This window comes from Mesocricetus auratus, unplaced genomic scaffold (assembly GCF_017639785.1).
Source record: "Mesocricetus auratus isolate SY011 unplaced genomic scaffold, BCM_Maur_2.0 Super-Scaffold_100051, whole genome shotgun sequence".
NCBI classification, from domain to species: domain Eukaryota; kingdom Metazoa; phylum Chordata; class Mammalia; order Rodentia; family Cricetidae; genus Mesocricetus; species Mesocricetus auratus.
In genome coordinates, this window is record NW_024429228.1 from 699526 (window position 1) to 725993 (window position 26468).

The following is a 26468-nucleotide window of genomic DNA, read 5'->3' on the forward strand; positions in this document are numbered from 1 at the left end:
CTTTGGAGCCTATCCTGGCACTCGCTCTGTAGACCAGGCTGGCCTCGAACTCACAGAGATCCACCTGCTGCTGCCTCCCGAGTGCTGGGATTAAAGGTGTGTGCCACCAATGCCCAGCCATTACTTTTATTTTTATACATTGAACCTTGAACAGTTTTGGGATAGGTGAGGTAAATTTAGGGCACATCAACTTTCAGACAGACAATTTTTGAATGGCTTATGTGTCTACAGGAAGAGTTGAGCAGGACTCCAGGTGTCTTCTGACAGAAAAGACTGATACAGAAGCAGAGATGCCATGCTTTATCCTGCTTTTAGTCATCTATCAGGCATCACCTGAGCCATGTGAAGGGTTAAAGGTTTTAACAAAGGGAGTTTCTAAGTCTGTGTCACAATTGTAGGTAAGAAAAGACTGTGCGACTGAAATCCTGCTGGATCTCTGGCACACGCTAGAGGGTAGAACAATTGGAAAGTTAACGAGGGCTATACTCAACTGTGCAGCTTTCCTGAGGTCAGGACCTATGCCACGGTGGGACGTTTGGTAATGTAGCTATTCTTGAGTCACCTGTATGCCTGTAATACCTGTTGCTTGTGAGTATACTTAATAATCTTGTCGTGATTTTAAAATGGCTGGATTATCACCTTAAAGACCATTGTGGGCAACAACCACAAGTCAAAAGATACATAAAGAATTCAAGGAAATGTATTTATTGCAGCTTGACTATGAAATGTTCCCTACCTCACTCCTGGCTCATGTATTTGAATACTTGGCCCCTAGTTGGTGATATGGCTTTAAGGGACTACAAATTCGCTGGGACATATGTCCTCATAGGCAAGCTGACAGAGATGTATTGCTAGGGTCAGGCCATCAAGGTAATAGTCATTTCTGGCACTGGCCTGAGTATTACTGGTCAGTCACCCTGATGTCATCAGCTACCTCAGATACCCATCAATATAGACTGGGCTACTCCTAACACCAACACTTCCACATGGACTGAATTCCCCTAAAACTCTAAAACAAATATTTATTCTCTGAAATTGCCTTTGTCAGATATTTTATCACAGTGATGGGAAAAGTAACAAATATAACAAATACAGACATGTGGGTGCTAGCATAATCACCAATCCCATGGAGACCCACTTCTCTGATGCACAAACTGATGCTATTTGAATGCTATCAAATGTTCCGGATTCCCAAAATATAAATTTCTTGGTGTTTCATCTCGATTGTCAACTCTATTAGACTGAGAGATACCTAGATTAGTAACACATCTCTCCAGGTGTGTCTGAGTATATTTCCAGAGAGAGATCATGAAGGCCCTAATATAAGTTGTTTCATCTATTGGCTTATTAAAAAATTAAGTATAATATTGAGGGGTGGAAGGGCTGTGTAAAGTGAGGTCCTGATGAGGAAAGCAAGTCCTTGGTTCTGTGCCTTTGGAGGGTATATCTTGGCCCTGGTCCCTTCCTAGTAGTCGTCTTTTGCTTTCTGGCAATCGTGAGTTGACAGCTTTGGTCCACCAATCACCAGTCACATTTTCTCTGCCATGCCGTGGCTCTAAGATCTACGACGCCATCTGACCATGGGCTGAAGCTTCTGAGGCCTGAAACCAAAATATATCATTCTTCCCTTAAGTTGCTTGCCACACACAGCAAGGAGTCTGACGAAAGTGCTGATTGGGTCTTAGGACCACTGTTCCTCCTGAGTTAGCTCCCGTAACAGTCTATCTCTGCTTCTTAATCTCGTAGCTGCAGCTTTTCCTCAGTATCCAGAAGGCTGGGCGACCACAAACCACACATGTGGAAAGTTTGCTAAGCGCCAAACTTTCTCCAGACAGGCAGCCCCTTAACTGCTGCCTTCATGGCTGCACCCCATGTAGACTTGTGGGGGTCAGCTTAAGTCGCTGTCTGCAGTTTTCATCAGCAAGTTGGTGCCCCTAGTCCCTTGTGCACCACGAGGAAGGAGAGAGACAACACGTATGGGTTCCAGAGATTTTAGTAAGTCATCACATAAGTGGGTCACTGATTGATCAAGGCTTCAGGACAAGGACTTGGGAGCCTTGTTCCTCCTGGCAGCCCCAAGCAGGAGCAGAAGAAGGGTTTAAAAGCACAAAACTCACAAACATTTGTTGCTGAGTTACAATTTTCACCAATCGGAAGTCAAAGATTAGGGACTTTCCTTGTGTGTTTCATCATTGTCAACCAACAAAATGGGAGCTCTTCAGCCCAACCAATCGGATTCGTTTGTTCTTTCTGTTGTTAGGAACAGCCATGGGGACAACAGACTATTTCTATTGTTTAAGGAGGAGGTCTGTCAGCCATCGGAAAGGTCTCAGCTCCGCTAGGGCTTGGAAACTTGAACTGTGTTTCACCCTACAAGTAAAATGGAGTCTGAAGTCAAAATGGTAGTACTTAGGCCAAGATGTGTTTGCCTGCTCCCTTCAAAACATCCTTTGTTTCCGACAATCTTTATGATCCACACTCCTATCAACATTCTGACCTTTTCAGGTCACATCAGAGTCAGCCATCATGCAATTAAAGTTAAAGTGAATGGCATATGGGGGAAATCACAGGTGGCTCCATCTGCACTCTAACAGAGTGAACCTGCAATTGTTCCTAGCTGCAGATGAGGCCCTGGGGCCAATCTCCATCAAGAGGGAAAGGAAGGAAGGAAGGAAGGAAGGAAGGAAGGAAGGAAGGAAGGAAGGAAGGAAGGAAGGAAGGAAGGAAGGAAGGAAGGAAGGGAGGGAGGAGGAAAGAAAGAGAGAGGGAAGGAAGAAGGAAGAAAGGGGAGAGAGAAGAAACCGACTAACAGGAAAGAAAGAAGGAAAAACCGACTTTACCAAGGGAGTAAAATTAACACTAAGAGCTTGTTGAACCGTAACCAGAGGAGCCTCACTGCATGGTCCGAAGCGTGGCTGTGTTTGAAGATGGCAGCAGTTGGCAGTACCCATTTTGGGACTTTGGAGCAGCTCAGAGGAGCCGGAGAGACCCATGGAAGCCCCAAGGAAAGACACGGTGATGGAGGAGGATGTCTGCAGAGCCCAAAGCATCCCCAGAACTACTCAACAAATAGGCAGGTCCTATGGGAAGATGCTTTTAAAAGGTGGACTCACAAAACCGGAAGGAAAGATGGCAGGGCAGAGCCGTGCCGCTGGGGGAGCATGGCAAAGGGACCACACGGCATCCTGACGGAGCAGACAGAGAATGTGGCGTTACTGAACAGATTTGTCTTTAGTCCCACATCCTGCCTGCAGTGTGGAGCCACTGCTGGGAGGAGGGGAGTGCAGGGCTGAGGTACTGTGCAGGCAGCAAGCGCTCTGGGCAGCCTGCATGGAGGGCAGGGGGGTGTGTGGAGGGTTGGAGCTCTCATGGATCCTGCCCTCGCTGCCTCCGGACACTGTCTAGCCACCAGATCACCCTGACTCTGGGCAACAGCAGAATATCCAAGAGGAGTCTTAGCCATGGTCCAGTATTTACAGCGCTTCAGAAACCGGAAACCTCGAACCAGACCAATGACTCGCTGCAGTATTTGTGTATAAACCCAATCGGGCCAAAGAATATGCTGTGTGACACACTGCAGTTTGCAAGGCCACTGCATTCAGTGGAGAAGTGGGAAAGGCGGAGGAGCAGAGTAGTGTGTTGTAGGCGGAGAGCGGGGGAACTACAGAGGCTACGGCGGTGACAGGCGAGGGAGAAGGCTGCAGTAGACAGGACGGCGTTGTGGGGGGCAGGACGACGGGACAACAGGGCATGCTGATGCTGAGCAGGTTTGACAGGCTGCTGTGTGGCGGCAAACTGCAGCTTTCACAGACTCGGCCCCTGAACGTGCTGCCGAGCTGCACGGTCACCCTGGCTCTGAGCATTGACAGGCTATCTGAGATGAAGAATGGTTTGCTTTCTGGAATGGACCTCCTCGAAAGGCCTCCAGAGTCCATGCTGCCCCTGGAGGCCAGGTTGGTATCTGTGGTCTGTGCTACAGCCAGAGGCCATGCTGAGGTCCTTGCTTCCGCTCCAGGCTGTGATTCAGCCGGAGAGTCATGTGGACACCCATGGACTGAGCTTCCACTGGAGGCCACGTCAACGGCTGAGGCCCCTACTACCACCAGAGGCTGGAAGGATGCCCGGCTGTAGCTGGCAGCTGTGTTGATATCCATAATCTATGTTGCCACTGAAGGCCATTTGGATGTCTGTGGTTTGTGCTGTGCCTGAAGCTCTATTGATGTCCAGGGGGGCCCACGGTAATGCGAATGGCCTGTGCTGCCACCTGGGGCCATGTTGGGGTCCATGGTCCATGCTGCCAGAGAGGTTCATGAGGGTGTCTGTGGTCCATGCTGTGGCTCAGGGCCATATTGTTGTTTGTGGTCTATTCTGCCACTAGAGATCATGTAGATGTCCACGGCCCGTGCTTTCACCAGAGGCCATATGGCTGTCCGTGGTCTGTCTGTTCTGCCAACTGAAGCCATGTTGATGTATCCATGGTTCATGTTGCCCCTGAGGCCATGTTGGTATCCGTGGCGACAGCCGAGAGTTATGATGGAGTCTAAGGCCCAAGCTGCAGCAGAGGGATGGGTTGATGTCTGTGGTCTGTACTGCCACTGGAGAGCATGACGACATCTGTAGCATACGCCGACTCCAGAGGCCATGGGGATGTCTGTGATGTGTGCTGGAGCCAGAAACCATGATCTGTGTTCCCACTGATTGTAAAGGACAAGGGAGCTTCTTCTGCAGTGGTATTGATGACTGCAGACTCACAGTTGAGAGGGAGAGACACAGGAGACCTCCGTGACAACCTCAAAAGAAAGAAACAGCCTCTACAGGAAACCATTGAAGAGAACATCTAAAATTTATGATAAGGATGCTGAGGCCCACAACTGATGGCTTCTGGGGTGTGAGATAGGACAACTCTGTTTTCCTTAAGTGGCTGGTCACCGGGAGTGTGACCATACTCCAGTGAGTATATGGGCAACACAAATTGGACATTTGGGGGGGGAGTCACAAGGGTGGGGAGAGAGACCTGGGAGTAATGGGAAGTGAGTGTGATCAGGTCTACTATGCAAATGATCAATTTAAAAAAATTATGTTGGAAAAAAGTGTAACCAGTAACCTGACAGGAAATATTTTTAAATCTGGTGCTTAATTAACTTCAGTAAAATTATATTCCATTTGTGTACAGCATGTATTTCAAGTCCCTCACATGTAAGAACATTGTAGATGAACTTGACATGGTAAGGGACTTGACAAGGGAAAATAAGAGTGGATTCCACAAACGTGGTCTTTGAAACAGACCCGTGATACTAATGATGTGAGTACATTACACCATGCCTGTGCACCTCTGCCCTGTGACACAGACATTGTAGAGAGTAAAAACTATAATGTTGGGAGCCATCATTATTTAGAACCTCTTGTAAATACTGTCAGTCTTTTTTTTTTTTTTTTTTTTGGTTTTACGAGACAGGGTTTCTCTGTTTTGGAGGCTGTCGGTCCAGCCTGGCCTTGAACTCACAGATCCACCTGCCTCTGCCTCCCGAGTGCTGGGATTAAAGGCGTGCGCCACCAACGCCAGGCACTGTCAGTCTATTTTAAGAATAGTCCGTCCCCTCCCCAGCTTCCCTATGAATAGAACCTGGGCTCACAGGAAAAGCTGATAGCAATCTACAGTTAGGTTACTCAACCCTCCTCCTTGCAACTAGGCTGCTTAGCACTAACACCTCTTCATTCCTGCTGCTCAGCCTCAGTGGTGGTCTGCCAGCACCCCTCAGTACATGACCAAGAACACTCCTCAGCCGATTACTAGGCACCGACCCCTCCCTTATTGTCCTGCATCCCCTATCTCATTTCCCCTATTTAAGCCCCTAAAGAACTTTCATTAAACGGCAGCTTGATCGGAAGGTCTGTCTTGCTGTCCATCTCTCTCATGTTTCTTGTCTCCGTCATTCCAGGTTCCCATGGGTTCGAACCCGTTGTGCCCTGCTGGTCAGGGCACTATAATAAGCAATGCAGCTCCAAAGTTCCATAGAAATGGTTTTCTGTCTCTGGGTCAGAGGATACTTTAGCCAATTCAACGTTCAAATCATAAATAACATCAAGTATCCGGATGCTCACTAAAGGAGAATTTCAAATATTTGTGTTTTACATTGTCTAAAAACATTTTTATTACATTATTACTGTTAGATTCCGGTGGGCAATGGGCTTCATCCTAGACACTTGTGCAAGGGGTTGGAGACTGCTGCTCAGAGCAGAACAAACTGGCACAAAACAGAATTCCAATTGCCCCCACCTTGAGGATGTGGTCTGGAGCTTGCAACCTGCCACCTCCCTGATGTATCAGTTTTTCCAAATACATTTTGGATTGCTTGAACCCTGTTTTTTGTGGTGAATTATTCCCGCATTCTTGCACCCTAACATTTTGGGGGCTGTCCGGGATCCAGGACTCCAGCAGTTTGAATCTCTGTCCAAACTATTGTCTCCTGACCCTTGTGACAGTCTCCTGCGGTAAGTACTAGAGGTTTGGGGGTTGTGGTGCCTTTTGCCTGGAACCAACAGAGTAGAAACTGGATGCAGTATTGCTCTTAGGGTCGGAGGGAGACAAGAGATGTCTGATCCCTCTTTGGGGGAAAAGCCGCAGGTGCAGCTGAGTCCAGCCTCCAGTGTCCCACAAGGGAGTGTCTGGGGCATCTGGGTCACCTGCGCCCCCATCCCCCGCTGCCCCCCAGGAGTGTCTACAGCATCTATCTGTTTTCTGGGAATCAGCTGAAGAGGCAGCTGACCCACCCTCCCTCACAGGATTGTGTTTTACTGTCTCCATCATCTCTGTCACCTCTGCCTGTGTTGTTGTGTCTCTCTTGTGGCACACTACGGGTCTCATTGTCCTTGCCAGGTAGGATTCTTGGTTTCACTTTGTTCACTCACTATTAGTCTTCTCTCTGACTTTGAGATCATGCAGCAAGCTCCATCTTCGTTCCCTAATTATCCCCTAGACCTAGTTTTACAGCATTTTAAGGGATTCAAGAAGAAAGCCCCGTAATCAGGGGATCTCACTTTCCACAGGAAGCTCCGCACTCTCTGTCAGCTTTTGGAGTCAGCTGGCCTCCTGAGGGCATTTTTAATCACTCTGTTTCTATCACAGTCCATGCAAGGATTTTTGGCTGCCCAAGACACCTGTCCAAATGCCTTAAATAGTGGCCTGTGTGATCCTCTTGGAGGACCCCGGAAATGGCTTCCGTCCTACCTGTGGAGATAACTGGATGGAATCCCTGCTGTCTGCCCTGCTAACCCTCTGTCTCCCATCACATCTTCCTCTGAGGAGCCCCTACCTCTCCTTATGGTCCACTATGTAAAATGGCAGCGGTTGCTCCGGCAGGATCCCCCTCCTACCCAAAAACTACTACAGTTAAAGACAAGCAGGTGTCCTCCTCTGACCCCAATTCCCTCTCCTCACCTCAAACCCACTCTGAGGCATCTTACCAGCCCCCCTGGGGGCCTGGGATCCTCAGTCCTACCCTTGAGGCAGGCCCATCCCATGCAGGGTGCCCAATGATGGGGAAAGAAGAACCAGGAACTCCGTCGGATATACACTCCTTTCACTAGAATGATATCGATAGTTGGAAAAGCCAAAGTCTCCCATTCTCCAAGAACCTGCAGGCTATGAGTTGCCTGTTAGAAACCATTTTCCACACTCACCTGCCCACCCACATGGGATGGCTGTTGGCAGTTGTTACTAATCCTCTTCCCTTATGAAGACAGGGAAAGGATTTTGAAGGAGGCTAGGAAGCTAGTCCAGGGAATGATGGCAGCTGACTGCTCGCTAGTGAGTACTGTCTCAGATTTCTCCAGGTCATGCTCCTGCAGCATGTAGATGGCTTGTCGATAGTGACTGAAGATGAATTGTTCTGTTGACAGGCCACTGAAGGACTGTTGCAGGTCCTCCAGACTCTGGGATATTGAGTGTAGACTACAGAAACTCAACTTTGTACCAAAAACAGCCACCTACCTGAGATTTGACCTCCGTGAAGGTAAAAGGGCCCTGTCTACCTCCTGTACACAAGTCATTTTTGGGATCCCGATCCCCCTCACCAAGAGACAAGTGTGAGAATTTCTGGTAAGTGCGGGATACTGCTGATTTTGGATCCCCAGATTTGCTGAAATGGCCAGGCTTCTCTATGAGACTACCAAAGGCCCTGAGGGTAAACTGCCTTGAGCTGAGGTCCAGGATAAAACTTTCAGGGACAACAAACAGGCCTTGGTCTTGGTGTAGGCCGTAGCACTGCTGGACGTACCCATGCCTTTCCATCTCTTTGTGGATGAAAACGCAGGAGTTGTCAAAGAGGTGCTCACTCAAAAGCTTGCACCAAAGCACTGTCCAATAGCATGTTTATCTAAAACCTGGCTTCTGTAGTGGCTGGATGGCTGGCCCTGCTTGATAAAGACTCTGACGACTTCACTCTGGGACAGAACGCGACCATCATGGCCCCACATGCAGTAGAAAGTTTCTTGAGGAGCCCCTACCACAATGGATAACAAATGCCCGCCTGAGCTGCCACCAAGCTTTACTGCTAAACCAACCTAAAATCACATTTGCCCAACCATCCACACTCAATCCGGCGGCCTCCTTATGACTGTGTGGACATAATATCCAGCTTCCAGAACATCAGACCTGCCTGATCTGACCGACGTCCTATTGGCCTCCCTGAATCTGGAAACGTATAGTAGCAGAAGTTTCATAAAAGGGGGCAGAGGTTGACAGGGGCTGCAGTGGGCACCCTTGGAGGAGACACTGTGGGTGGAAGCCCATCTGCCAGGCACCTCTGCCCCACCCCCTCAAGGCTAAAGTGATTGTACTTACCATAGCCCTAAGGTTGGGTAAAGGAAGGATATTTTCACTGACATTTGCTATGTTTTTGCCAAACTCCACGTTCATGGAGCTATTAACGGGGAAAGAAGACTTCTTACCACTGAAGGTAAGTTGATCAAAAACAAGCAAGAGATTCCTGATCTCCTGGGAGCTCTTTGGGACCCAAAGCAGGTCTTGGTAATTCATCACGCTGGACGCCAGCAGGGGTGGAGGCAGGGACGATCAACTGAGGCTCTCAGAAACCCCAGTGGCGAGAGAAGCAGCTCAGGGTCGTCCGACACGGGCAATGCTCCTACTACCAGCACCAGCCCTCCCAGATGCACCCATCATTCAACTGGAAATGACGAATTTTCCCAAGGTCTGTCCAACAAGGTCAACTAAACAGGGGTGGTGGTATTCTTCAGGCAGATGCATAGTTCTACCCCAGGCTCTAGGAAGGACTTTAATCAAGCAGCTTCATGAGAACACCCATCTTGGTAAAACAAAATCATTCACCTTGTTCTCTAAAGGTTATCTCATCTCTTCCCTAAATTTTACACTGCAAGACCTTGTTTCCAGATGTCCTGCCTGCCTGGCCACCAACCCTGGCCCACAACATTTTCAGGAGCCTGGGAAACAGGAAAAGGATATGACATCAGGAGTCTTTGGAGAAATAGACTTCACTGAGGGAAGGCCCAGGCACTAAGGACATAGGTATCTACTAGTACTGGTGGACATCTTCTCTGGTTAGACAGAGACCTTTACAACAAAAGGAGAGTCAGTGCCCATAGTAGCAAAGAAACTGCTAGAGATCATCCTTAGGTTTGGATTGCTGCTGCACTAGGTTCAGACCATGGACCAGCGTTTGTATCTCGGGTGATTCAAGGACTGTCTAAGGTTTGGGGGATTAATTGAAAAGTTCATTGTGTGTACCATCCCCAGAGTTCAGGACAGACAGAAAGGATTAATTGGACTATAAAGGAGATGAACCAGACTCTAAAGGAGACCTTGACTAAATTAACCTGGACACTGGTGAGGACTGGACAGCCCTCCTTCCCTTTGCCCTTCTTGGAGTTAGGAGTACTCCCTATCCTCAAGGACTGACCCCAATGAGATTATGTCTGAGAGTCCTCCCCTCTCTGCCCTAGGATCAGATCCAAGGTCCTAGCTGAAATACCTAATCTTACTTTGCTTTACTCGGTGTAGGCCCCAGAACATACCCAAGACAGGTTGCTCCCTCTGCTCCAGCACATATATGAACCCCCCACCCCTACCCCTGGCAACGTTATAGCTACAAGCCAGGAGGCCTCGTTTGGTCCAAATGTCACCAAAAGAAATCTTTGTGGCCTTGCTGGAAGGGACCCCACACAATTATTCTGTCGGTGGTGAAAGTAGATGGAGTCAAATCCTGGGTGCACTACTCCCACCTAAAGCCAGTCCCAAACAGGCGACCCAATGAGAACTAAGACCAAAGGTGGACTGTATGACCCCATCCACAGGACCCACAAAAGCTAAGACTCTTCCATTGACTTTCCTATTCTCCATGATGGGATGGATAAGTGCCAACAACCCACATACACCAGTCCTGATGTTATGGGTCCTACTCTATACTACAGATGGGTCTATGCTAGCCAATGTCACCACATGTGTGTCCCCCACGTTCCACATGGATCTCTGTGTTTCACTAGGTTAGAAGGCTCCCAAAGTCTCTGGGGGCTTGCAGATATGTGTATGGGTATCACAATTACAGCTGTGCACACCATACTCTGGAGACCAGCCTTCCTAATATTCATTCTATGCCTGCTCAGTGGGAAAACCAAATTGTGAGGGACCAGAGGATTATCACCTCTCCTCCTGGGGATGTGAGACACATGGGCCATGGGTAAACAAATAGATGGGGATAAAGACCTTCTCCTTAGGAAGGAGGGACACCAATCTGGCCAACAGTTGGAGAAGTTAAATCGGATACAAATGACTGTATATCTTTTTGGTTGTGAGCCTAGACCCCAACAGCTGAGCATCCCTTATTCTAGGCGATTGTGATGCACACCTCTACTCCCAGCACTCAGGAAGCAGAGGCAGGCAGATCTCTTGTGAGTTTCAGGCCGGCCTGGTCTACAGGGTGAGTTCCAGGACAGCCAGGACTGTTTTACAGAAAAATCCTGTCTCGAAAAACAACCCCCCCACACAAAAAAGACCCAAATGGCTGTTTATAAAGGTTTCTCCAGGTTTGGGCAATGGGAAAGACATGGGGACTTCAGTTGTACTTCCAGGACTGAAAATATTATGGGATACTTTTCACCATTCAAAAAATTTCCCCGTGGGTAGAGTGAATCCCAAAACCCATTGGCCCTAACTGAATACTTAGCCCTATTCAGGATGGGGGTGAGGTTTTAGAGCCTACAACTACCCCTACTGAGGCTCCGTAATGAGGAAGGAAAACGACCCAAGCTTCCGTCCCTAGCCAGACCAACCAAGAGAGCTCTGGAGCTCTTCTCTCTCTACAATATGTGTACAACCTTTTAAACCCCTCCTCTCCAGACCTCACAGAGGACTGTTGGCTGCATCTTGACCCCAGACACCATACTATATTGGGATGGGCTACACAGCAAAGATGGGCATTGAGAAACATGTCAGAAATTTGTCTATCACACAAGATAGCTCTATTCCTGGGGAAAAGAGGTCAAAATTATCCTTGGTGGCACAGAGGGTCAAGGGACTTGCTTCCACTCTCAGACTTATCACACGGAGCTCTCCGAGCACCAGAGACATTACGGCAGAACCCTTAAACTGCAGCCCCAGGATACTGGATACTCCACACACCTCTTGGAAATGCTCCAACGTTCTTGGTTTGCTTGCTTCTCAGTGCTCACTCCCTGTAGAATCCCCTTTGTTGTGCTAGAAAACTCACATGGTTACCAAGTTGGACCTTGATGGTGTCTGTACTTTGGTGTGTTGTGAACTACATGTCTGGAGTGAATAGATGTCTGTCTGTCTGTCTGTCTCTCTGCGTGTGTGTTGCATCTCCTAAGGAAGTCTGTCACACAGTTCTCTCCTTCTATTATCTCAATCTTGGCAGCAGGAACCTGTCTTTACCAGCTGAACCATTGTTTTTCAGTTGCATAATCTGAAGCTAGAGAGAGGACTCAGTGGTTGGGTGTACTTGTTGTTGCAGAGAATTGATATGATGGCTCCCTCCCAACAATCAGTAACCCTGGTTTCAGAGGATCCCTCCTCTGACCTGTGTAGACAGCAAACACCCATGGTTCACACACACACACACACACACACACACACACACACACACACCACTCATACACAAAAAATAAAGTGTTTGAAAATATTTTTAAAAGAAAGACGTTTAAAGGTGTCTCCATCTCATCTGATGGCTGATACAAGTATCCTTACTACAAAATTTTATAAAAGTACTGAGTAACTAAAAACTACAATTTTATTTACTTTAAATGAAAGGCAAATATAAAAATAACGACTTAGAGAAGATATAAATTGTTTGAGGTGCATGAAAGGCTATTTCTATGATTTGAATGTGTTCCTCAAATTTCACTTGTTGCAAACCTAATTCCTTTATTCATGGTATGTCATGGATGACTGAGCTAATGAACTTTTCAGTGGGTGGTTTGAAAGGAAGCTCTTTCTTGCTATTTTGTTCTGCCTTTCCATTGTGATGCAGTGTCTTGAGTCTCTGCCAAGTTCCCAACAGCAGAAACTCTCTGTAGAAGAATCCAGAAATATAAGGAATAAATTAGTTTTCATAAATTACTCAGTCTGAGGTTCTCAGTTATAGTAACAGAACATAAGTCAAAGGAAATATGGTATCTTCTCTATACAAAGCCTTATCAGGGTCTCTTTTGTGTTTAGGATTATTTGCTGATAATGTAAGGACAGAACCCAAATCAGAAATAATGCTTAAATATCCAGAAGTTTTCTTTTTAAATAATCCAATAGCCTCGGAACACTTAAGAGAAAATATATATGCATTTTTATTCATTTATTGTTTTTGGGGGGGGTTCGAGACAGGGTTTTTCTGTGTCTTTGGAAGCTGTCCTGGAACTAGCCCTTGTAGACCTGGATGGTCTCGAACACACAGAGATCCGCCTGCCTTCTCAAGTACTGGGGTTAAAGGTGTTCCTCATCACCCCCTGGCCTGTGCATGCATTTTAATAGACTAAGTATAGTATAAAACATGCATCCATATGAGGTCTGAAACAAATTTATACTATAAAATCTAACAAGAAGAAATATCTGTATTAGTCTGTATTGCTGTGAGGCAAGACCATCAAGGCAACTCTTATTAAAATAATTTGGGGGGGGTGTCGAGACAGGGTTTCTCGGTATAGTACGCACTACATATACTATGCTGGCCTCAAATGCAGGATCCTTTTTCCTCTGCCTTTCAAGTGGTGGAACTAAAATCCTTGAATGAGCACACCCATCTAAAGGAAAACATTTAATTTGGGGATTGCTTAACAGTTTCAAAGGTTTAGTCTATTATCATCATGGTTTGAAGCATGATGGAATGCAAGCATAGTCCTGGAGAGAAAGTTGAGAGCTACATCCTGATCCACAGAGAGAGAGGAAGACAGTGGGCTTGGTGTGGACTTTTGAAGTCTTAAAGCCCACCTCCAGTGAAACACTTCCCCCAACAAGGTCATGCCTCCTAATCCTTCCCAAATAGTGCCATTTTCTCATGACTAAACATTTAAAAAGGTGAGCCGATGGGGGTCATTCTTAATCAAACCGCTACAGTCTACTAGCTGAAGATAAAGCTTCAAGGTGGATAACTTGAGTAGCAAGTCTGATGTGCTGGGTTTGATCTCTAGCACCAGAATCAGCAAGGTGACAAATTATAAATCACACTTACTAGTGAGCATTTTCTGACTGCTGAATGATGAACTGCAACTGTTTGTATTGCTACAACACTTCATGTTATTTTAAAAGACTTAACTAAAACCTGAAAAGTATTATTAAAATGCAAGAAATGGAAATATGGGCTATTTCGAGAAATACAATACTATAAATATTGTATTCTGGAGTCTCTAGCTATATTGTAAAATCGTAAAATGCTCTGTCTTGGAAAGTCAGGGACCCTGAATAACCAAAACAGCTTTGAGAAAAAGACAAATTGGGAGGTGTCAGATGAACTATGCTGGATAAGGATAGACACGAATCAAATATGACCAAGAACTCACAAACAGACTCCAACATTTGTGATGTGATGATGTTTGACAAAGGGTCGAAGAAATCACTGCACAAAGAAGAGTCTTTGTATCAGATGTTCCTGGAACAAATGGAAATTTCCACATACAAAAAATGGATTTGTGTTTGTACCACTATTACACACACACACACACACACACACACACACACACACACACACTCCAAAAAGTACCCTTTAGGCAAAAATTAAGAAAAAATGTAAAACTCTTTGGAGGAGGTAATGATTTATTAGAGCATCATGAAAGTTTTTTTTTAAGGATGTATTATCTGGACATCATGAAAATAAAAAAAAAACTGTACTCCAACAGGCACTGTCTTAGTTACTTTTTTGTATTATTCTGTGATGAGACACAAGACCAAGGCAACTCATATGAGAAAGAGTTAGTTTCAGAGGACTACAGTCCATGGCCATTATGATGGGAGCACAGCAGCAGGTAGGCAGGAAAGGCACTGGAGCAGCAGCTGAGAGCCAATGTCTTGATCCACAAATACAAGGTGATGTATGGGAGGCAGGGGTCTGAGTCTTTTGAAGCCTCAAAGCCTGCCCCCAGTGATACACCTGCTCCAACAAGGCCACACCCCCAACCCTTCCCGAACAGTTCCACCAACTGGGGACCCAAGCGCTCCAATAAGAAACTACGGGAGCCGTTCTCATTCAAACCTCCGCAGACATTATGAAGAAAGTGAAGAGGCAGCTCAAGCAGTGGAGGAAACCTATCTGCACATCATTCACCTTAGAACGGACTTTGTATCCAGGATATGGAAAGAAAGAGCTGTGTTGTTCAAACTCCTTCCCCGGGGGTGACATAAACAACATTTGCTCTTCCTCCTAAGGTCCCGATGGACAGACTTTTGTTCATCCAGGGGAACCAATAAATTTATTAGACTTGTTTACAGAACAATGAGTGTGGGGTTCTGGGTGGAAGCGTAGGTGATCAGAGAGAAATCACACTGAGCAGTCTGCAATCAGTGTGGAAAATGACTCTCCCTCAACTGTGTAGATGGGACTGCTCCCTCAACCCATCCCCACCTGTACGCAGCATCCCTTCTCCAAGGCCACCTACAATTTGGACAGAACTGCATACAACTTGTTATAAGGTATGGCTAAGAAAAGGATCTCATGACCCTCCTGACCTCTCCTTCTAAGAGGGAATGTCAGCAGTCAACAAGCCCAGCTATGAGGAGGTTTCCAAGAAGACCCAATAGAAGTCTTGAAGATGAAAGCAATATGGTCCAGAGGGCAGTCCTGCACAAAATTTGTACTCATCGATAGAAGGGAGAATAATTTAAGTGTGAGTGAAGGATTAGGAGAGACATTCTTTAGAAAAGATGTATAGATGGCTAGTAAGCACTTGAACATATAATCAATGATGCTAGTGCTTACAGAGTTGCAAATAAAACCTATATCAGCTGCACTCACTAGGCTGGTGGCAGTGATCTGCCAGTACCAAATGACATTGTTACCTTACTGTAATTAAGGAAATTCGAAAATGTTGGCAGATACCTAAAATGTTATAGCCGCTTCCCAAAGCAGCTTGACACTTTCTAAAAGTGTTAAACATAGGATTAACACAACACAATTCTACTCTTAATATATACCAATGGCAACTGAGAAGACACACTACGTAAAAATTGTATGTGTTTGGTGGTGGGTTTAATTTTAGAAATCAAAAGGAAAGTTGGCATGGTGGTACAGCACTTGGGAAGCAGAGGCAGGGGGGCCCAAGGGTTCCAAGACATCTTCACCTTCTTTGTCAGTTCAAGATAAAATGTTGGGAAGATGGTTTAGACACAAAAGAGCTTGGATTGCAATCATGAGGATCCAAGTTTGAACCCCAGAAGCCAGTTTAAAAAAAAGACAGGTGTAATGGTACACACTTGTAACTGGGCTGGAGAAACAAGTGGATACAGGAAGATCACTGGGGCTTGCTAGCCTTGTCTATGTGGGGAGGTCCGGCCAGAAAGGGAATCTACCTAAAAAGAAGAGAAAAGGGCAGATGGCATGCAAGAAACACTCTAAGGTTGTTCTCTCACACACATATGACACATGCAGCCATACACACATGAATACACACAAACAGACACATACACAGAAAATCAAAAAGGTGGTAACATTTGTTTGATGAATGGGCAAACAAAATATGGTATCTCTATCCATGCAACATGGAGTTACTTGGTCTGGTAAAATAAAGAAATGCTGTTATAGCAGAGTGTGAGCATGCAAATTAACAAAATCAGAAATGAAAAGGGGGACATAACAACGGACTCTGAGGAATTTCAGAGAATCGTCAGGTCATACTTTGAAAACCTGTATTCCACAAAATTTGAAAATTTAAAGGAAATGGACAATTTTCTGGATAGCTATCACTTGCCAAAATTAAATCAAGAACAGATAAGCAATTTAAATAGACCTATAACCCCTATAGAAATAGAAGAAATCATCAAAAGTCTCCCAACCAAAAAAAAGCCCAGGTCCAGACCAGATGGCCTCAGTGCAGAATGCTACCAGAAATTTAAAGAGCATCTTATACCAATTCTTCTTAAAGTATTCCATGCAATAGAAGCAGAAGGGTCTTTGCCAAACTCTTTCTATGAGGCTTCAGTAACCTTGATCCCCAAGCCACACAAAGACACAACTAAGAAAGAGAACTTCAGACCACTATCCCTCATGAACACTGATGCAAAAATACTCAATAAAATACTGGCAAATTGGATCCAAGAACACATCAAAACAATCATTCACCACGATCAAGTAGGCTTCATCCCAGGAATGCAGGAATAATTCAACATACAAAAATCCATCAATGTAATCCACCATATAAACAAGCTGAAAAACAAAAATCACATGATCATCTCACTAGATGCTGAAAAAGGCTTTGACAAAATCCAACACCCCTTCATGATAAAGGTCTTGGAGAGATCCGGGATAACAGGAACATACCTAAACCTAATAAAAGCTGTATACAGCAAACCAACAGTCAACATCAAACTAAATGGACAGAAACTCAATGCAATTCCTCTAAAATAAGGAACAAGACAAGGCTGTCCACTCTTTCCATACCTTTTCAATATTGTACTTGAAGTTCTAGCTAGAGCCATACAACAACAAAAGGAGATCAAGGGGATACAAATTGGGAAGAAAGAGGTCAAACTCACTATTTGCAGATGATATGATAGTTTACATAAATGACCCAAAGAACTCTACCAGGGAACATTCACAACTGATTAACACCTTCAGCAAAGTGGCAAGCTACAAGATCAACTCAAGAAAATTAGTAGCCCTACTATATACAGATAATAAAAGGGCTAAGAAAGAAATCAGAAACATCACCCTTTACAATTGCCACAAACAACATAAAATATCTTGGGGTAACACTAACCAAACAAGTGAAAAACCTGTATCGAAAGAACTTTGAGTCTTTAAAGAAAGAAATTAAAGAAGCCCTCAGAAAATGGAAAGATCTTCCATGCTCTTGGATAGGTAGGATCAATGCAGTAAAAATGGCAATCCTGCCAAAAGCAATCTACAGTTTCAATGCAATCCTCATTAAAATACCAGCACAATTCTTCACAGATCTTGAAAGAACAATAATAAAGATTGTATGGAAAAACAAAAGACCCAGAATAGGCAAAACAACCTTACTCAACAAAGCAACATCTGGAGGCATCACCATCCCCGACCTCAAACCCTATTATAGAGCTGTAGTCCTGAAAACAGTTTGGTATTGACATAAAAATAGACAGGTAGACCAATGGAATTGAATTGAAAACCATGATATTAACCCACACATGTATGAACATCTGATCTTTGACAAAGAAGCTAAAAATATACAATGGAAGAAAGAAAGCATCTTCAACAAATGGTGCTGGCATAACTGGATGCCGGCATGTAGAAGAATGCGGATCGATCTATGTCTATCGCCATGCACAAAACGTAATTCCAAATGGATCAAAGACCTCAACATAAATCCAGCCACAATGAACCTCTTAGAAGAGAAAGTGGGTGGTACCCATGAACGAATTGGTACAGGAGACAGCTTCCTGAACATAACACCAGTATCACAGACAGTGAGGTCAACAATTAATAAATGGGACATCCTGAAACTGAGAAGCTTCTGTAAGGCAAAGGACACAGTCAGCAAGACAAAAAGGCAGTCCACAGAATGGGAAAAGATATTCATTTACATCTGACAGAGGGCTGATCTCCAAAATTTACAAAGAATTCAAGAAGAAAGTCTCCAAAACACCAAAGGATCCAATTAAAAAGTGGGCTACAGAACTAGAGAATTTTCAATAGAGGAGTCTAAAGTGGCTGAGAGGCACTTGAGAAAGTGCTCAACATCCTTAGCCATCCGGGAAATGCAAATCAAAACAACTCTGAGATACCATCTCACTCCTGTCAGAATGGCTAAAATCAAAAACACCAATGACAATTTATGCTGGAGAGGTTGTGGTGAAACGGGAACACTCCTCCATTGCTGGTGGGAGTGCCAACTTGTACAGCCACTTTGGAAATCAGTATGGAGATTCCTCAGAAAAATGGAAATAAACCTACCACAAGACCCAGCAACTCCACTCTTAGGCATATATACAAAGACTCACATTCATACAACAAGGACATCTGTTCCACTATGTTCATAGCAGCATTATTTGTAATAGCCAGAACTTGGAAGCAACCTAGATGTCCCCCCCTCAACCAAAGAGTGGATAGAGAAAATGTGGTACATTTACACAATGGAGTGCTATTTAGCAGAAAAAAACAATGGAATCCTGAAATTTGCAGGCAAACGGATGGCACTAGAAGAAACCATCCTGAGTGAGGTAACCCAGTCACAAAAAGAGAAACATGGCATGTACTCTCTCATATATGGATTTTAGACATAGATCTGGGGAGTGCCAGCCTACAATCCCATGGCCAGAGAGTCTGGGAAACAGAACCTTCATTCAGTGGCAGAAGGAAGAAGAGGCAGACTCCCATGGCTGAGAACTGAGCTGAACTCATCATATCCAGTGACAGAGAGAGAGGACTGATGACCAAAGGGGTTAAGACTGGGCTGGTTTAACCCCAAGAAACAGCTGACCTGACAAGGGTTAGCTCTTGAATCCCAGACTGATGCCTGGGAATCCAGCATGGGACTGATCAAGACCCCCTGAATGTGGCTGTCAGTGAGGAGGCCTAGGTAATCTATTGAGCCTTTGGTAGTAGATCAGTGTTTATCCCAGGTATACAAATGGATTTTGGGCTCCTATCCAACAATGAGAGAAGCAGTCTCACCCTGTACTCTCGGCCCTACCCTGGATGAAATGACAGACTATGGACACACCCATGGAGGGCCTCACCCTCCCTGGGTAAATGAGGGGATATTGGAGGGGTTGGTGGGAGGGCACGGGAGGAGGGGAGGAAAAAAAGAGAGGGACCTGGGATTGACATGTGAAGCAACCTTGTTTCTAATATAAATTTAAATTTAAAAATAAAAAATATAAAAGAAAGAAATATTGTTATAGGTTAAAACATAGATGCATCAGAAGAATGTAAGTAAAAGAATTCTAACTACAAAAGGTCAAATAATGTATGATTCAGCTCAGACAATGTGCCTGGGTTGGGTAAATCTAATCTACAGTGACAGAAAGTACATTTGAGGGTAGGGCTGGATACTGAGCGACTGCTAATGGTATTTCTTTGGGGGAATGACAAAAATGTTCTAAAAATCACATTACGACTGTGTGCTGGCTAGTTTTGCCAAGTTGGCACAAACCAGAGTCACCTGGGAAGAAGGACCTTCAGTTGAGGAACGGCCTCCGCCGGATGAGCTTGTGGACATGTCTGTGGGACATTTCCTGATGGATGTGATATGGCTTTCTGGGAGGCAGTCCTGAGTGAAGAAAGCAGGCTGAGGGAGCCAGCGAATAGCTGCATTCTTCCACAGTCTCCCCTTCCGGAAGGCCTTGGATGTGGAAGTGTGAGGCAAATCAGCCCCTTCTTCAAGAGCTAATAACACCTCAGGTGAGCTGAGGAACTCTGCATAGGCAACCCAACATGCTGCTAACAGCTTCTGCAGGCTAGGATCTGCAAGCTCCTGGTAAGATAAACACAGCATCTATCCGTGTTTGCAGCTCTGAGATAGGGGACACAACAGGAGAGACCTCTGATCAAAGGACAGTTTGCTTTAATTTTATCGCCGTGTTGCTGCCTCCATGGAACACAGTCTAACAGAATTGGTGGGTGTTTTATCACTAAATTATTTATTTATGTACTTTAAAGGGGGTGATTTTTGGTATGTAAACTACATCTCAATGCAGCTGGAAAAATTTAAATGCTCAGTTTAGCAGCAAGGGACTTGTCTGAGATATGAGAAGATCACAGCTAAGCTAACACTTCCCCTAGGATTTGGGTGGCAGGCGTTCACATATATAAATATCATTAATGGCAATCAACATCTATCGTTAGTGCTAAAGTGAGTGCGTCTGTGTGAAACAGGGCACACGTACTCTTGGTAGGGATGGTAATTTTCAGAGGCCCCGTGAGGAGACAGTTAATTTTTCATACCATCTATTTGTATCTACCATAAATTAGTTTACTGTTGGCGTATGCTACCTCCACTCACTAAAAATGAGAAACTGTAAGTGAAGGGACTCTGGCCAGCTTAAGCCTCATGAGCATGGCTCTGGCAGGCCCTGACCTTCTTCCCCATTCCCTCAGCCTTGCTAAAAACCGCTAGATTACCATTCCTAAAGCTAGCCTCCAAAGGTATAGACCCTTATTTGGTCACTTCCTCCTCCTGAGGCTGACTATGAATGTCCAGCCACCAAAGCATTGAAGTCCAGCAATCAAAACTCCCCCTTTGGCTCACCTAATTAACATGTCCAACTACAATTAAACACCTCACCCCCAACTTTATAAACCACCATTTTCCCATGTGCCAAGTCTGTTTCCTCTCTATCCAGAGGCAGTCTTTAGTCCCACCAGGACAAATGTCCCTTCCCCCATTCCCTTGTTCCCTTCCCCTTCTGCCTTGTTCTATATTCTTGTGTTTGTCTCTTATTCCCTGTCCTTTGTCCCTCTGTCGCAAATAAATCAATCCTTTGGCCATGGGGTCCTGAGCTGATACTTTTCCTTTCAGTATGTGTTTCTTCAACTTGCTCATTTTGGATAACTTTAGGGTATCCCATACACTCCATTAAGTCCACAAGTCTTATCAGTAAGCCAGCTATGGAGACAGAAATGAGAATTTAGAATATTCTTATAATTTTTGTAGTCAACCGTATTCAGACTTGTCGGTAAAGATCTTTAAAAAGAGCTACACAGTACTACAAATGAATGATTTTTATAGAAACTTTAACAAGTTGTAATCACCACTATGATGGGGGAAGTCCTTCTGTGTATATGTCTCTCTTTGGTTAATGAATAAAGCACTGTTGGCCAATAGGGAAGCAAGGTAGATGGGACTAGGAGAGGTGGAGGATTCTGGGAAACAGAGGTACAGTCAGTCACCATGTAGGATGCCAGAGGAGTAAGAGGTCTGGACCCTTTCTCTGGTAAGAGAAGATCACGTGGAAATACTTAGACTAGCAGTTATGGGTTAATAATTAAGTCAGAGCCAGCCGATAAGAAATCAAAGCAAATGGCCAACAGCTTTATAATTAGTATAGCGTCCTGTGTGTTATTTGGGGGTTAAAGCGGCTATGAGACCTAGGCGGGAATCCCACAACAAATGGCGGCTGGCAGGAAGACTAGGGACAACTTGTTGCTATAAAACATACTCCAAATTCCTAGAACATCCTCCTCACCAATCAAGATCTGTCTGTCCTGTGCTAAGAAATTCAAGCTTGTTCAAATTTAATCTGAATACTACACAATTTGAAATTTGACATGCAACCATTTACTATACATTTGAAAGAAAATGTTTTAAGGAATCTGCTTATCTGTTCTTACATAATCATTTTTTCCTACATACCCCATGTCTCACTCATTTTCTTCAGTCCTGCACATCTTCTCTCTTTCTGGGAAGCTAAAATCTTTGTAGAAACCCTTTGTTTCTGATGAGATCAGGAAGACGGGAGCAAGGCAGCGCTGGGAAATATCTCAGTGGTGGAGACCCTGGATAAAGGCCTGGGTTAACCCCATAACAAAGCACACAGAAAGAGTGACGGTCAGTGATCCTAGATTCCTTGCCACCAGCAAACACTCAACATACATAAACTTCTAAAGAGTTTTTTTTTAACTAAAGAAAGTGCAATGAAGGTGTCTGAGAAGCTCGATCAGTTTAAGAATTCTATCTTGTAAGCAAAATTTATCATTACTCAGAATGATTTATCACACAATCACTTTGGCAAATTTAAACTTAGATGACTTAGCTTGATTACGTAACACCTCCAGCAAGCTCAACAGGCATAAATCACATTAGTAATTCTGTAGAAAACGTAGGACTATTTACACCAAATCCTTCAATGACACAGGGCCTCAACAGTTCAGGGCAGACTTCACTATCAAAAGGAATTCGGAAAGACAGAGTGCAGCTTTTAATGTATTAATTGAAATGAATTTTTTGAAACCCTGTTGGATAAGTAGGGCACAGCGTGTAAAATCAAACCGTGGAAGAAATAAACCGTGTATATAAGATTAAAGTTGAAACAATTCATTTCGGGGGGTAAATGGAAATGCTTTGACCTGTGAGACTAAATTAATCTCATAGTCTTCCTCTAGTCTTTCCCGGCTACACTCTGGATTAAAAATGCTACATTTTGGGCCAGTGAAAATTCAAGACTGAATAGGGACCATTCTTGGGAGACTCCAAAGGCTTGCAGCAGAGGGCTGGCTGGGAGCTGGTCAAACCTCAGTCTGGAAGGCAGAGGCCAAACCGGATCTGTACGACTGCTATTCTATTGCCAGCACACAGGGTAGACAAAGAAAAAAAAAAAAAAAAAAGCCTCTGCCTCTGTAAAACTCTAGCATGAACACGAATTCTCGCTTGGGCCACGCAAAGGAGGCTCGCACTCGCGAGGGGGAGGGGCGGCCGGGGCGTGACAAGAGAAAGCGACGCCGCGCCAAGCCGCCGCCTAGAGGTTGGGTGCTCACCAGGCTGAGCCGCGGGCTTCTTCACTCACCCACTGGGTGATTCCCGAGCGTGGGCGGAGCCTCCGACGTCTCTCTGGACCGCGGGCAAGCTCGCGTCCCGGGGTCCGCAGCCAGGAGCGCAACCCGAGCCGGGGAAGCCGGCGGGGGCGGGGCCAGGTCCGGGGCGGCCTGACTCGGCAGCCCACCCCTCCCAGCGTGGGGCGGGACCCTCGCGGCCTCCCGTCCAATCCCGTCCCGCGACGCGCGCAGGGCGGGACCCTCGCGGCTTTCCGTCCTAGTCGACCTCCAGGGCTTGGCCGGGCTGGGCAGGCCGACCCTGCTGGCGGCAGATCGCGGAGGGCCGGGCGAGGTGCGGAGGTGAGGGTCGGCGAGCAGAAGGCGCGCTCTCCTTCCCCTTGCACGGCGGCGAGGGGCCGAGGGGTTACCGGAGCTGCGCGGAGCCGAGCCGAGTGCAGTCGGGCTGCGCCGCAGGAGGCATCCCGGGTCTGGCGTGGGCGTGGCGTCCCCTGGCGTCTCGCCCTTCGGGTTTGGGGGGGGTGTCCCCCAGTTGCGCCAGCCAGCCAGCGTGCCCGGGTGCCCTGGTCTTGCTTGTTTCTTAATCCCCCGCCCCCCACTTGTCTTCATCCACTGTGCGAAGCTGTCCTTGGGTTGGTGGGGGCAGTTTCTGAGCTTCTCTCTGCTTCTGCCCTCTGCCTAGCTGCGGGCTCCAGGAGGTGCCCCGCGCCCCGCGCGCCCATCTAATGGGGGCGCCTGGAGCATAGCTGGTCCTACAGTGATTTAAACGTGCTGTCTAGCAGACGGCCACTCTCTGTTTCTCCTGCTCCTTTCACTAGCCCCTCCCATCCCCACCTCCACCCCCGGACCCCTTCCTGATCCTAACTTGAGCGCGTTTCTTCCTTCCTGCAGTCACCAGCCTAGTTCAGGTCCCCGGTGGTGGTTTCAAACCAGAATTGTTCAAGCTCCTGGCAGTCCTGAAGGCTTCGTCTTGGTTTGCTGGTAGGCAACACTCTTATTTGTTTGCTTAGTCTTCCTGGTTCTCTTTTGTACTTCTGTGGCTCTGTCGCCTTGCTGTCACTCTAGTTAAGTTCATTGTAATCGTGTTCTTAATGTTATTGGAACCCTTTCTAACTTAATCTGTCTTCGACAACTCAAGATAACTCTTAAAGAATCTACCATTACCTGTTGCCCGGGGCGGGGGGGTTAAGCACCACAGTGGTCATAAACTTAGTACTCTTGCTCTCGACTTAGTGGAGTCTATTAAGTGACAAGGAAGTGTAAAGTCCTGCTTGTCATTGCATAGTAGTTTCCTGTTGCTGTCACAACAAGCCCAGCAGTTAAATGAACACAGATTCCGTGGCATCTGAAGTCTGAGTTTAGCTGTTTACCCTGTGTAGAATCTCAATAGGAGAGATCAAGGTTTCTGCTATGAGTTATTTTCTGGGATTTTAGGGTGAGAGTCCTTTTTCAGGTTCACTCGAATTGGCGGCATTTCATTCCTGCTTACTTGCGGTAGGATTGAGGTTCCCATTCCTGTCAGCACTGTTTGTCCCTGAGGTCCTTAATATCACAGGTGTAGACACAGAAGCTTTAGCAAGCATCTCTATCCCAAGAATTCAAATGGGTGAGTTAAGTCCTGCTTATTTAAACTGATGTTTTAAATAGATGAAACCCATTTGCAACCACAGGAGTAATGGGTTTCTATCAAAATGACAAGCTCTGGTGACTAAAAAAGGGTAGGTAGAAGTTGAGGTCATCACACAGTTCTGCCTACTCTGATCCATGATATAGTTGTTTCAGGATGAATCGTCTTTATGGCATGGTTTTTAGGGCATTAAAAAAATCTGATGACCATGTGGTTAAACATTCAAAGATAAAGAGATTCTATTAGTTACTTGCCTACAGTTGGGTGGGTATTGGTGGCAAATACCTTAATCCCAGCACCTGGGAGCCAGAGACAGGCAGATCTGTGTGAATTTAGGCAAGTCTGGTTTACATTGCTAATTCCAGGCCTGCCAGGGGTACCCAGTGAGATTCTTCCTGAAAATAATAAGTAAATAAATAGGACAAATTTTGAGGTCTAGTGAGATGCATCGTTAGATAATGGCACCTGCAGCCAACCCAGCTAACCCAGGTGTGATCCCCAGGACCCACAAGATGGAAGAGAACAAAGTCCTTTCAAGTGTGTTCTGTGACAGCCCACCACCATTAGATAAAATGCACCCATTTTTTTCAGTCACTTGCCTGGGAGCAAATGGTTAGAGTCTATATGTAGGACCAAGAACTTCATTTCTAGCAAGTCCATGGCTGTTTATCAATATTCAAACGGGATATAAGTGAAACCATTAAAAAGGAAGAGGTTGGACCTTGAGGTCCTAAGGTATTAGCCAAAATAATCTGCCATCCCTTTGTTTCTGATATTGTTAGCTTTTATAGCACATAAGCAGAATATTTTATTTAACCTTGCTATTTTAAAATAGGAGATAAGAGGACAGGGAGTTTTCATTCAGTACTAACTTCTGTTTTCTTAGTTACTGTTTTTACTTGTAATCTGTAAATGATTCTTGCAGAAATCCTTTTATTTAATACCAATATACCCCATTCTTATATGGGGTTAGTTTGATTTTGATGAGAATTATCATAAATGTAGAAAGTCAATTGATTAGGTCCCATGCCATCCGCACAGTTTTAAGTTACATCAGCTTGTCACATGAACACTCACAGTCTATAATAGTCTATGACCTATTCTCTCACACCTCTGTATTGCTTTTCAGACCATAAGCTTTTTCTACATATCCAATTCTACCCACCCAGCAAGACTCTGCAGGTTCCCTAATGCCCTGTAATGTTGCCTTGTAGAAGAGATTAGAATTTAACAGATCTGCTTTCGGGTATCAAGGATGACCTCTCAAACAGATGACTAAGTCAGATATGTGTGTTTTCATATGTAAAGTAGCAGGAAGGTTAGGTGTAAGAATGTTTTCTGGAGCACATTGCACTATCTGGTGTTTGGTGATGACAGCTACTGGTCTCCCAGATGCTTTGATTCCTAGCATGTTTGCACTCCTAATTTTAAAGTTGGTGTTCTTTATCAGACAAGTTTACAAATATTTGTGAGATTGAAGTTGTGACTGATGTTGCTCTTTTATTCAGTTTTTCTACTGTGATTATATCATGGAAAGTCAATTAGCAAAATCAATTGAAGAACGAACATTTCAATACCAGGACTCTCTTCCATCATTGCCTGTTCCTTCACTTAAAGAATCCTTAAAAAAGTATCTTGAAGCAGGTATGTTCATACTCTTCTAGTGTAGATTAATGTTGATA

The 26468-nt window shown here is 45.3% G+C and overlaps 2 protein-coding genes across 5 annotated transcripts in view; one reads left to right on the forward strand and one right to left on the reverse strand.

The window, feature by feature from the left end:
- Positions 1-689: 689 nt before the first annotated feature.
- On the reverse strand, positions 690-24364 carry LOC110343500. Its single transcript, XM_040735845.1, has 3 exons — positions 24324-24364; positions 23145-23762; positions 690-4790 (listed from the first exon to the last, which is right to left on the reverse strand). The coding sequence occupies exons 1-3, from the start codon at positions 24362-24364 to the stop codon at positions 4541-4543; spliced, it is 909 nt and encodes a 302-aa protein (XP_040591779.1). The 3' UTR covers positions 690-4540.
- Crot (carnitine O-octanoyltransferase) overlaps positions 23387-26468 on the forward strand; it is a 38220-nt gene continuing 35138 nt past the window's right edge. Inside the window, exons 1-3 of one of the 4 annotated variants that reach the window (XM_005083958.4) lie at positions 23387-23501; positions 24051-24140; positions 26295-26430. In XM_005083958.4, the coding sequence (XP_005084015.1) occupies positions 26316-26430 (115 nt within the window). In that variant the 5' untranslated portion in view covers positions 23387-23501; positions 24051-24140; positions 26295-26315. Of the gene's footprint in view, positions 23502-24050; positions 24141-26294; positions 26431-26468 lie in introns of those variants that run through there. The other 3 variants (XM_040735814.1, XM_013123488.3, XM_013123489.3) reach the window with 3 other exon arrangements.

Bases quoted from the DNA above. Each gene is read 5' to 3' on its own strand.
- LOC110343500 (XM_040735845.1), bottom strand. From the start codon at position 24,364: ATGACCACTGTGGTGCTTAACCCCCCCGCCCCGGGCAACAG. The intron at 23,763-24,323 runs GTAATGGTAGAT...CAGTGGATGAAG, and splicing joins CCCCCCGCCCCGGGCAACAG to ACAAGTGGGGGGCGGGGGAT. The intron at 4,791-23,144 runs GTGAGCACCCAA...CTTTCTTTTGAG, and splicing joins GAAGCCCGCGGCTCAGCCTG to GTTGTCACGGAGGTCTCCTG.